We start from the raw sequence: 12,894 nt of genomic DNA on the forward strand, positions 1-12,894 counted from the left end.
GCGGGGCATATTCATGCATTTTAATGAATGATCAGAAATGTTGATAAGTATTAAGTGCTTGCATAAGGATGAGTTAAATGGGACGAGGCCCTATTTCGTATAGTGTAGCCTACTTAGAGTGCCAGTTAGAACACGATGCGCAGTATCATTGCTATTTAAGAGTGTTTATTCGGGTCCTCATACCCGAGATGGCTAAAAGCCCCTTGACAAGGTATACCGATATGAGGCACACATTTACTTTGCTCTAAAACAAATGTAAGTTAAGTTCAAGGTAGTTTTTGAATAATCACGGGCATTCAAGCATATATATGCATTACAACTTTATATCGGCGGTAATGACAAACACGCATTATTAGTATAATAATTCAACTGAATACCAAAAATGGAACTTCGCGCTACTGAAGATATATTTGAAAATAAAAAAGCTGTGGCCAAACGTTCATATATACTGTGTCTGATTGTGACAATGGCCGTGGGAATTGGTCTTGGAATACTCATCGGGAGATTTGCAATTTGTGACAAAAAGATAGAAACAAACAATTCTGAACAACCTCTCTTTAACAAGGAAGCAGATCCAAGTACTAGTTCAAATATTATGAATGGGATTGATGCAGGAAAAATTCGCCAATATCTGCAGTAAGTTTGAGAATTTTGATTATTTCTAAAAATCCTGAAATGCAAATTAGGCATTAACATGCCTACACTTACGTAATCAAATTTGTAAACAAGAAAACTAACCGCTGTGAAATCTAGATTGCCATAATTAATTTATGAGATAATTCTTGTTGGGTTTTTTTTTCCTTCTTATTTAAGACTGATTTTACTTGAATAGCAATTAACTGCAAGACAACTCTTTTTTTTTTTTAATAAAAGAACACCATTGCAAAGTCTCCACATCGTAACAAACAATATTTGAGTTACATGTAAGTTGTTTACCATTTGAGGAGGAAACGTGATATTTAACCCATTATATAGCGCTGACAACTTGTCTGTGTCAATAAATACCCACCATAAAACTGGATATTAAAAATATAAAAGAAATTTTAGAGCCCCTAACTTACAAAGATAGATTTACTATTACGCATTAACAAATTTTAAAAGGTATAAACAGTTTGGCATTTCTTGGTGATTTCCCCGGGAAAATATCTATTCTTATTAGATGTTCGAGAACTGGATCATTCAAAGCATTTTCAACCATAAGCAACTACTATACCATAATAGTGACAATACATGTATTTGCAGACTGTGCATAATTATTGCAACATTGCATTTTGACAAATGAGTATGCTGAAATCTTTCGGTGACTCGTAGCAAATAATTTTCATTTTTTATGCTTGCACAAAATAACTCTCACAGTCAGATTAATGCGGATTAGGACCCTGAACTTAGAGAAAAAAAAGCAACAACATAAGACCTTCATTGCAGAGACTGTTCAAAAACTTATGGAGTTTCTGTACTTCTGTAGCGTATTCCCGATCTGTTTCCTTTCTTGCTAGAGTCTGTTTGGTCTATTCGTGTATAAAAAAAGTATAAATTAAAGCATTTTGCTGAATGTTTGCAGTATATTTATGATTGTAGAAGTACATGCACTACTTTTTCTTTCTTTTTTGGGGTCTAATTCGTAGAAAGTATTTCTTTTACATTGAAAAAGAGTGAACACGAAAAGTGTTGGTATTTTTTTCAGTACGTTGAAGAAAGCCCATTCATATAGTTTTCGCATATTCATAAATAAATAAAGAACAATGCAAAGACCATCACAAACAGTGCAATATTCTTAGAAAATCCTGGATCAATTTCAGATATAGTTGAAAGGAGGTTATGTTTTCACCATATGCCCCTTCCCATCTATTTTCTTCCTTGTCTCAACTCACATGCTTTCCCATTATTTCATTTTTAAAAAATTGAAATTCATTTTCATTTAAAGGTTTAACGCAATATCTGAACTTTATTTCACATCTAAGTGCCAAATATTCCTGACCTTTCAGACAATCATCTTCAGACAGAAACACAAATTAAATACCTTTAGGCTGTAAACATCGATGTACTCAATTCAACTTTGAAATTATTTCATTCGAGTTAATCCCAGTATCTAGAGATGTAGTCCTTAACCAAAGTCAAAAGCTTTTCCAAATGACCTTTAACCTATATTTATGCCCTTGAATTAAGAACAACACATTTACTAAAATTTGAACCTAATGTACACTAGACAAAATTGCTAACGCACCACTTGGTTTTCTCATACGTAAACAGAACATTTGCCTAATCGGCACGAGTTAATGGAATATGCCATCTTGCCAAACGCAGTCGAATTTTCCTATATCATGGTGTCCAAAGCAAGACCTATAAACGACCTTCTTGCCCGCAAACAATTTTCCGAAGCTGACTGTGCACTGCTTTTTGCACTGACCTGCGGATGGTAGTTGCCAATGGTGGTCAAAGAGGTTGCAACAAAGGTGGTTCCCCGATTCGAAATTACTAATGAGTGATATGTCTATAATATCGTCTATATAGAAGTGCTTTGGCATCGGTATCTGGTGCACCACACTTCCGGTTGCCACAAATTTGCGATACAATCTTGCTATACAGTGTAGTCATGTAGTGTATATTGCATGTCGTGACAACCTCAAGAAGACATTTTCATATTTGTTAATCTAGTCGCAGCATTTTTACTGGAAGAAACAAAAATCTGAACTTATTTTAATTCTTTTTTACCTGAACTTATTTTAATTCTTTTTTACAAACCTATCCAGCAGAAATCATACTGACTGCCCTACCACGCTCTTCTATAGTCGTACAATGCATACGGGTTTTTTAAATAGAGTTTTTTATGAAGGCAGATATTAAGGACACGAACCACGGAAGAAAATAGAAATATCCCCCCCCCCAATGCAGTGTAAAATTGTTACTTTTCATTCAACATTGACTTCATCAATGTGTTTAGGCATTTGAATGTCTTAATTTTAACTTCGATAATATATATTTATAAACACAGGCCCGTAGGAAGCAATTTCAGTTTGGGGGGCACAGCCATACATTTTTCAGTTGAGGGGGCACTACCAAAATTTTCCTGATAAGCAAAAAAATAAAATAAATAAATAAATAAATAAATAAATAAATAAATAAAAATAAATAAATAAATAAATAAATAAATAAAAATAAAAAGGTCATCAACTACCAAAAATTCCTTGACAAGTAAAAAAAAAAGGGGGGGGGGTCATCATGCAGACGTTTTTATTGAGGGTGAGGGGACACAAGCATATAGCATTTATGTTTAATATAGTAATCTATATATCGGCAAAATTATTGGGGGACCCCCCCCCAGTGCCCCCCCCCCGGCTCCTACGGCCATCAAACATCAAAATTATACGCAAGTTTGATTAATTATTAATTTTCTTTGGTGGTATGATAGAAATTTTGTCTAGATGTATATTATCTTCCACGAACAATAGCCTGCAAAAAAAAAAAAAAAAAGAAAAAAAAGAAAAAGAAAAAAAGAAAAAAAATCTACATCTGAAACATTTGTGTTGCTTATTGTGCATTTATGTCTCGTGATCTAGGTCATATCTAACAACTTGCTGAAATCCTGTCTAGGCTAGAAAAAGACAATATCTTTGTTCCCTCGATAAAAATACATTCAATTTTTGGCCTGTTGTTATCATTACATTAGATATGATAAATCTTGTCGTTAAGATTATACAGTGATTACCTGATCACCAGGGAATTGTTTGGTTTATGAGAGGGATACAAAGAAAATAAGTTTTGTTTTTGTAATAAGAAAAAAAAGTTTCCTTCCAAAAAAATATTGTGAAATTTGAATTTCTGAACTTTCTGTCCTGTTACGGACCTTCCTTTATTACAATAAATTATGAAGTTTTTATTCCTCAATGTCTTTTTGAATATAGTGAAGATAATCAAAGACAAACATTTAAAATTCGAGATTCTTTGATAGAGGCTTGTCTGAACTCCCCCATCTCGCTGGAACTGATGCCGATTATAAACAAGCTAAAGAGCTCCACGACTTCTGGAAGTCGGAAGGTTTGGACGAGGCTTTCATCGCTCCGTACGATGTACTGCTGTCATATCCTAATACCACAAACCCGGATGTTATGAACAGGATTTTTGTCTACAATCAGAATGACGCCGTGGAATGGCAGTCGAACCTGTTCGAGCCGATCCTTCATCCCAGCGAAAACAAATCTAACGTTGTCCCGCCTTTTAATGCCTATTCTGCGCCCGGGAATGTCACATCCGTAAGTAAAAGATGAAGTTACCTGGCGATATCAAAGTTGGTTTGACTGTTTTAATAAATATGTCTGTTAAACATGTTAAATGTATTTTGAATATTCACTTTTTTGTAACTAGCGTATCTCTACATCCCCTGTTGTCAAACAACACAATTTCCCATTATACGTTGTATCAGATCATTAGGGCCTAACATCATCTTCAATAACATACACTTGATTGTACTTTCATTTAAACTTGTCTAAAAGAGAGTGCCTGCGTGGTGAGAACAATTGTACATGTACGACTCGTATGTCTTTCAGTCAGAGTTGTTCTACGTTAACTATGGTCGTGTGGAGGACTTCCAGTGGTTGGTCACTAACAAGTCTGTTAACATCACGGGGAAGATGGTCATCGCCAGATACGGAAAAATCTTCAGGGGGGACAAGGTGAGGTCATCCCATCAGTACCTTTTACCTATTCTAACTGGGTTCATTTAAACGAAAACTTTTGCCAGATATATGCAAAACAACGGTATATCTTAGGTTCGCCTAGCTTCACGATATGGCGCCTCTGGTATCATCTTATACTCCGATCCCCTGGACTACACAGATGGTCCCAACTCTAAAGTTTATCCTAATGGCTGGTGGCTTCCAGACACGGGCACTCAGAGAGGGACCACCTTCATGGGTAAAGGGGACCCTTTAACTCCAGGCTACCCGGCAACAGGTTTGTCAATTTCATTACCATATACAAAATCTTGAAAGCAATTCACATTTTCAGCAAAAAAATGTCTAAAATGATTTCATTTTAGAATTTTTATGAATGTTTCTACAATTGTTCATTACTCTGTCAAATGCATGTATTCAAAGCTTGTATAAGCGTGACTTTATAGCAGTTTGCAACCTTTGTTTGTAGATACAGCCTACCGAGTTGATGAAGAGAAATTGAAAGGTGATCTCCTTCCAAACATCCCCGTTCATCCTATCGGATATGGTGTGGCAGAGAAGCTGCTTAGGTGTTCAAATATCATACTATTATTTATAGAACAAAATCATGATTTTTGTTTAAATAAATGGGTACACCACAAAGGCTAAACTATTTGTTTAAAATCCGTAAGTAAAATAGAGATCATTTTTATTTCAAGCTTTGTTTTCAACATTTTTAAGTCATTAAAGTCATAAGATACCAAAAATCCAGAGAAAGTGAGGGTTTAATCATACCATTTTGTTTTTTAGGTTCAATTTAATATGTTACATGCTATAGTAATTTTTTATTTGGAGATTTCGTTATTTCATGCTTTTGCATTGAATTTCAATATAGAAATACATAAAAGCATAGATTTGGGAAGAATAAAAAAATAAAGATAGTTTGATAGTGGAATTTCATGATAAAAATGTGTTTAAGCAATAATTAAGCATGTACAAACTGTTTTACAGATTTTATAACAATTATTCGAGTATCCTATGTCCTTAAAAAAGCTAGGAAGTACATGTATATTTGGACGTTATTCTACTGTGCTGAAAATCAAGTTCTAACTTAAAGTTGTGCGCCTGCTAAGTTGATGTAATATTGAGTATAGAGATTTTTTGATTGACACACCTACTTAGTAACCACATGCTCTGTTGAAAAGCTGCAAACTAGTTCTGAACTGATTTACAAAGAACCAGTGTCACTCAGTCAGTTTATTAGGCAATTTAGAATCACTAGTCACTGATATCCTAGTAAGCCGTTTTGAAAATCGTAATCAGTACGACTTACCATTTTATTATCCACCATATTGTATGGAAAAAAGTTGAGATTCCTGGATATAGAATTCACATGATCTTCTTCTTTGTTCGTCTAGATATTTGGTATAGTACCATCCCCTTACAGTCTCAGTGCTGTGTGTTCCCTCTCATCTAAAAAATAAAGCTTTGTACTGGCCTTTTTGTTCCTGATCTGTCACATTAGGACATGATAGCAAGCCGATTTGTATTGTCATTGGGGATAAAATAGGTAGCAAACTAGAGTCCTGATGTTTCTTAGTTTATTAGATGCATCAGTCTTGAAATTTGTTTAATATTTGAAATAATTGATAAAATCTGTGGATTATTATTTTTTAGAACTGACAGTTTCATAAAAAAATATTCCTAGATAAATTCTAGCATTGGTTTCTTTTCACAGTTACATGGGAGGTGAGGAGGTTCCAGAATCTTGGAGGGGAGGGATTAATACAACGTACAAAATTGGGGGACTGTTGAAAAATTCCGGATGGTATGTGATATTGGTTGTTGTAATGTTAAAATTCAACATACGAAACTTTCCAAGTCACTCACCATTTAACACTATAATGAAATATATTTCAGGAAAATCAGAATACGGATTTCAACACGGAATATGCGGAAGACAATTTACAATGTGTTTGGCCTTATCAGAGGAGAAATTGAACCAGGTTTGTATTACTTTAAAATTTATATAAATCCAGGCCAGAAGAATTGTATTTCAAGTGTAATGAAGTATGGTGAGTCAAATCAGACTTGCACTCACGTAATACTTACGAGAACACTCTCTAAACACACTCCATGACATGATCAGCACACGTTCTAATGTACTTGTGACAACGTTTTCTTTAACATCACTCCTGTGCATTTATATGAACATATGTGGGTTTTTTGTCTAATTTTGATTCTTTCAAAATCTGCTCACCAAATATGACACACCGTTCTGAAATACATGTATACTGAAAAGATAACAGAATCGATTGAACGTCAAAGCACGTCAAGCAAGGTTCTATCTACAAAAATTTTCGATCCAAGAAAGCATCAATGCTTTAGAAACACGTCTAATTTTTGAAATTGTTAATTTGGGATTGCATTAATGTTATAGGAATCCCAAAAATCCCTTCAGTAAGTTTTCTAGTCACATTCACACAAACGTGGCTGGGATTCAGGTGAGCATTGTTTGTTCATAGGCCTCCTAGAAAACAGATTTGGTAAACAACTTAAAGTCATTTGACTTAAAGTAATTGAAAAACTAAGATGCAACATAAAGCAAACATATATTTAATAAAAAAAAAATATACGCGATATTGTTTTTCATTTCATCAGACAGGTATATTTTGCTTGGCAACCATCGTGACGCCTGGGTGTTTGGAGCAATAGATCCTTCTAGTGGAACAGCTGTAATGAAAGAGGTGTCCCGAGTAATGGGAAACCTGGTTCGAGCAAGTGAGAGACACATATTAACCCTCAAATGTTCTTCATTTTAGCCAAAAATTGTATACCGGTATAACACCAACCAAGGCGTCGAATGACTGGTCGTATTGGTCACTTGAGAAGTAGTTTATCATACTGTCTTTCACTAATCAACAATTTTCAATTTCCAAGAAGTCATGACTTATTATGACTGGTCATGTACTCATTATTGAAAATCATTAATTAGTGAAAGACAATACCACTTATTCCCAACAAAGATGGAAAAAACTACGTTGAAAATGTTTGGCGTTTATTTTTTACATTTCAAGTCACAAAGTTTGTCGAATTCATACAAGCTGAATGGTTCTGGCAAGGAAACACGCTTATGACCCGTACTGTTGTTATGTATCGGTACATAAACGGAGTGAACAATAATGGTTTTGTAGAACTGGGCCAACCTTTTACATGTACATCTGAAACAATGAATTCTTTTTCCCGAAAGATATAAAATGTGGTCTTAGGTGTATGCCAAGAGCACTCTGAAGATAGTGATAGCTATACCTGATGGCTTGTTATAACATGTTGAGTGCTATTTTCTAAGTTAGGATTTCTTTGTATTTTTAATCAAAATATGATATATTAAACATTTATCATCTTCAAACAGGAATAAATACCTGTACAATATGTTAATTTCATATACATTATGACTTGGTTTCCGAAAAGGGGTTTAAAAAGAATTTTATTTTCTTCACACAAAATTAAAGTTTATTTCACAATCTGCAAATCTGCCTGGAACAGAGTTGCTTATTCCTTTTTGTCATTGTCTTGTAATTTTTGACAATATGTTGCTCATTCTCTCACCAGAGGGCGCGCTGCGCAAGCTTCACTTACATCCGGAACACCTCGGGCCTTTCACAGAAAAACACGTGTTTTTCTGTGAAAGGCCCGAGGTGTTCCGGATGGCTTCACTTACAGTTGAAGTGAAATGAAGTGAAGCTTGCGTAGCGCCCTCTGGTGAGAGAATATATGTTGCTTTGAATTTTGTAGAGAAATGGCGCCCCCGTCGGACGATCATATTTTGTAGTTGGGGAGCGGAAGAGTATGGGTTAATAGGATCAACCGAATGGATTGAGGTAAAATCTTATCGTAGAGGCAAAACTAAGGAAACAACACATTCAACATTTAAGTATTTTTTTTCTTTATAATTTTCCGTGAAATTATTTAATATAACATGTTAAATTATTTAAGGCAGGAACGAGAATGGTCGAAAAATTCGGTGATTTCAAAGTTAGACATCCCTTTTATTAAAGCGGAGATGTGTTTTAAAAGATCCCTTGTCATCGCGAATTTAAACAAATTTTATCTGCATTGTTCAATTCATTTCAATTTTTGAATGCGTGGAAAATGCTCTGCTAACTACCGTTGGTGTTGCAGAGTGTTACACTGTGATATGCTTACCCCACGAATGAACTGATAAATATGAATAAAAGCTAAAACCAATCATAGGTCCTATAAAATGGATGGGTACAATCAAAACTTCTCGGGCCTTTCCGACATGCGGAAAAACAACCTCGAGGTTGTTTTTCAGACCTCTGACAGAAAAACCCGAGATGATGCGATTGGGATGGGTACTGGACTCCCAATTCCAAAAACATCAAATTGGTATTTGCTTTGCACAGAAAAGGAAACCTTTAACACTTATTCGTAATTATATAATGGTTATCTGCAGTTTTTTCGTTTTTTCTTGTAGCAATATATTAAGAACCTGGCAGAGCGGGCGGTGGCGTACCTTAATGTAGATATAGCTGTAACAGGTGAGCTAATAGTTAAAGCTTCATTTTACCGAAATAGTCAGTTTGAAATCCATCCGCGGCTATTAATTTTGGCGATTGAGGAAACACTCTTCACGATTACGTGTTTCGCGGCGATATGTATTCGCTAGATGGTTGCGAAATTTGCGGATATTTCTTGCACGCGAACAAAAGTTGGTTTACAGTAATAAGTAGGAACATTGGCAACTATTGTAATTAGAAATGCAAAATATTAAGATATTTATTTGACCTTTTTTAAAAAATTTCATATTCGTGTATATTTTTTAAAGTAATTTCTGTCAAAACATTATTTGCAAGAAATGGCAATCAGTGCTCATGTGATTTTTCATACCCTAGAATATACACACATTTACGATTGCTACAATGAAAATAACACAATCAAGTACCCTTAACCCTTAACAAAATACCAACAAAAAAAAATTATTTTTGATATGTATAACTATAGTGATTAAAGGTAAGAAATTTGAAAGCACAGTCTGGTTTTATCCATTTATGTGTTTAAATGCTGCACGAGTCTCAATAATTTGATCAATATTTCTTCCTACAGGAAATTATACCTTAACAAGTGGAGCTACCCCTCTAGTACATCATGCTTTGTTTGAAGCTTCGAAATCCGTGCCGAATCCAGATGCTGCGCGCGCAGCTCAAGGACTGAAGACTGTGTATGACAACTGGAGATCAAGTACCCCAAGTGAAGAAGACAACACTAAACCAAAGTACAGTGACCTTGTTTCAAACGTGCACCTCGACTTTGAGAAATTAAATGTCTATTTTAAGAGTTTCTTTTAAAGAGAATAATTATTTTAATTAACAGGATTTTCCCCCTTGGCTCCGGAAGTGACTTTGCATCCTTCATACAACAAATTGGATTACCCAGTGTTGATTTATTCTACAACTATGACGAAGTATGCAGTAAATAATCAGCTCAAACCCTACATTTTTTATAAGAATCATTTAAAGGTTTGAAGCTAAAATATTGTATTAATTTTTTGCAGAAAAAGTACAAAATTGCGTTCTATCCTTTATATCACTCGAAGTACGAAACTTTTTACGCCGTGGACGAAATACTGGACCCTGGATTTCAGGTCTGTTGGCATGCAAACATTTTTATTACTGGTCAGACTCACAATTTTTTATTTCATGATTTCAATTGCTCTGCGAGTTTAAAAGTTTACTCTTTGTTGTGTTTTGTTGATAATTATATGTTAATTTTTTTTTAGTTTCACAAAGCAGTGGGACAGGTCTGGGCCGAATTAGCCAGGAATCTTGCAGATTCTTTGATTGTTCCATTTGATGTTCGAGATTATGCACGTGCTTTAAACGATCTTGTTAAACAACTTAATACATCTGAAACTGGGTCTATTCTGCGAACCAAAATAAGTTTAGGTAACAATTCATATACTAGTAATACATGCATGTTTAATTGTATTTATCTGTTGTTTAGTTTGGGGTGATTTTAATTACACTGTACAGTTTGATTTACCTACTGCCTCTTTGGTTTAAGCAAGTGCATGATTTTAATCGATTGCAGATAAACTTTTTGAAGCTGCTGCTAATTTCACAAATGAAATTAGTTCATTTTATAGTGCGCAACAGAAAGTGGATAAAGCAAAGTAAGTTTTTTTTTTATACAATACACACATTAACTGTATATGAATTTCACAGAAAAACAAAACATACATAAACAGCATGTGAATATCATTGATATCCAATAAATACTCAAACTGTATGGATAGATGTACATGTCTGAAAATTCATTAAAAAAACTAAATAATATTGTCATTGACAAATGCACAGACAAAATGTATAATAATATTGATCTACATTACATATTATATACTGTACAAACTTTTAAATGACCCCGTATTGGTTTAATACACAAACTATATATTTAAATCAGTGGTATACTTTTTAATACCAGATGTTCAATTTATGTAAAATATTTTCAGATTACATCTATATCTTTAAAAATAATTATTACAGAGTTACTGACTTAGTTTTTGAGTTCATGTCTTTGTGGTGGACTGAAATTTAAGAAAATGAGCAATGAGTTTTCTATTCCTGTGAAAAAGTTAATTTTGGCTATGTTATTATAGTCCTTATGCGATACGACAAATCAATGACCAGCTGATGCAATTAGACCGAGCATTCACAGACCCAGCAGGTCTGCCTAATAGACCGCAGGCCAGGTATATTATATATAAAAATAGCATACGTAAATGGAACAAGCAGTCTCGATTACTTGTATTGTTTTATATATAGACTTATTGAGATCAAAATAAAATAAAAGGTGGTTTAAGGATGTATTATGCTGAGGTGATTTTTTTACGGGACTCATATGGTTTTTTTCATCAAAATCAAATTTTTACCCATTAACTCCTATTATCTATTTACATTTTGTTTCTCTGTTGTTTTGATAGTCTTCTCAAAAAAATGTAAAGAAAAGTTTACATTTATTAAATATATAATAAATATATTATAAGTTTTCTTTGAAAAATCCCAAGAAATCTGGTTTCCAGCCATACTTTTAATGCCTTATATCTCAAAAATATGGCCACTAATTCATATTTCCCTCTTTCTTTTTTGTTTCAAATAATGAATACATTGAAATAAAATCCTAAAATTGAAAAGCCAAATGCAAGTTATCGAAACAGAATACATCATTAAGATCTTTGAAAATTTCATACATTTTAAGATAATTTTTTAAAAGTTAGCAGAACATGTATTCATCTCAATTTTGTGGATTTGTAGACACATTTTATTTGCCGAGAGTAGTGTTAACGCTTACGCTGGAAGCAGTTTCCCTGGCTTGTCAGACACAACGTTTGAAATAATCGGAAGTGAAAATGAAAGTGAACGATGGGAAGTAGTGAAAAAACATTATGCAGCCATAATATTTGCAATACAGTCTGCTACGTCATCATTACGTGATGTAACTAGATTCATGCCATCAATGTAATCATACTTAATTCATGTATTGATTTGCTTGAATTTTCAAAACTTAAAAGTGCAGTTGCTTATTTCATGTAGCAAGTGAGATTCTGCGTATTTTTTATATATGTGTCTGAGTTGATGAATGTCGTTTAACTTTTATTATAATGACGTGTTAACTATATTATTGTTGTATTAAACATATCCTGTAAAAAGTGAAATAAAATATGAAAGTAATATAATCTTAAATTGATTTAAAATTTTAAAGTTTTGCATGTAACATAAGCCTTGGGTGTTGATGAAAATATTATTATATTGCCGTATAAGGAATACTTTCGCATACTGTATGGAAAGCTCAAAGATCCTAGAGTGACTATGAATGATTTACTATCAACGAATTTATTCCTTTTGTGAAGATTAAAAGTTGATCTTTAAATTGTTACAATTTGACTCCATCGGTATCTACATTTCATTCTTAACCAGAAAGGCTTGGAAGAAGGGCTCTATTGAACTTGACAATCAAAATAAGTTGATCTTTCATCATTTATTTCATACCTAACCTGCAATATGTGTAAATTTTACTTTTAACGTATTGGGTGTCCTTGAAGAACTCATATTAAGTTGATTTTTAGATAAATGTATAATTCCATACCATGTAAGGAAGTTTAGAGACAGGAAACATTGTGTCCTTCTACAAGTCTATACACAAGTTAAAATTCAGCACTTCGATTACA

The 12,894-nt window shown here is 33.7% G+C and overlaps 1 protein-coding gene across 1 annotated transcript; it reads left to right on the forward strand.

Annotated features, from left to right (window-relative positions):
* The first annotated feature begins 176 nt into the window (after positions 1–176).
* On the forward strand, positions 177–12,396 carry LOC133172441 (N-acetylated-alpha-linked acidic dipeptidase 2-like). The gene is made up of 17 exons (XM_061307325.1): positions 177–636; positions 3,950–4,250; positions 4,545–4,670; positions 4,767–4,950; positions 5,140–5,239; positions 6,388–6,477; positions 6,570–6,655; positions 7,311–7,430; positions 8,445–8,530; positions 9,148–9,211; positions 9,777–9,945; positions 10,044–10,134; positions 10,225–10,314; positions 10,450–10,615; positions 10,761–10,842; positions 11,326–11,418; positions 11,981–12,396. Exons 1-17 carry the CDS (start codon positions 383–385, stop codon positions 12,186–12,188), a joined length of 2,310 nt encoding a protein of 769 aa, XP_061163309.1. The 5' UTR covers positions 177–382; the 3' UTR covers positions 12,189–12,396.
* Positions 12,397–12,894: the final 498 nt, after the last annotated feature.

The sequence above is a fragment of the Saccostrea echinata genome, unplaced genomic scaffold (genome assembly GCF_033153115.1).
Source record: "Saccostrea echinata isolate AGI-Se365-2 ecotype Australia unplaced genomic scaffold, CSIRO_AGI_Sech_v1 ptg000002l, whole genome shotgun sequence".
Classification (NCBI taxonomy): Eukaryota; Metazoa; Mollusca; class Bivalvia; order Ostreida; family Ostreidae; genus Saccostrea; species Saccostrea echinata.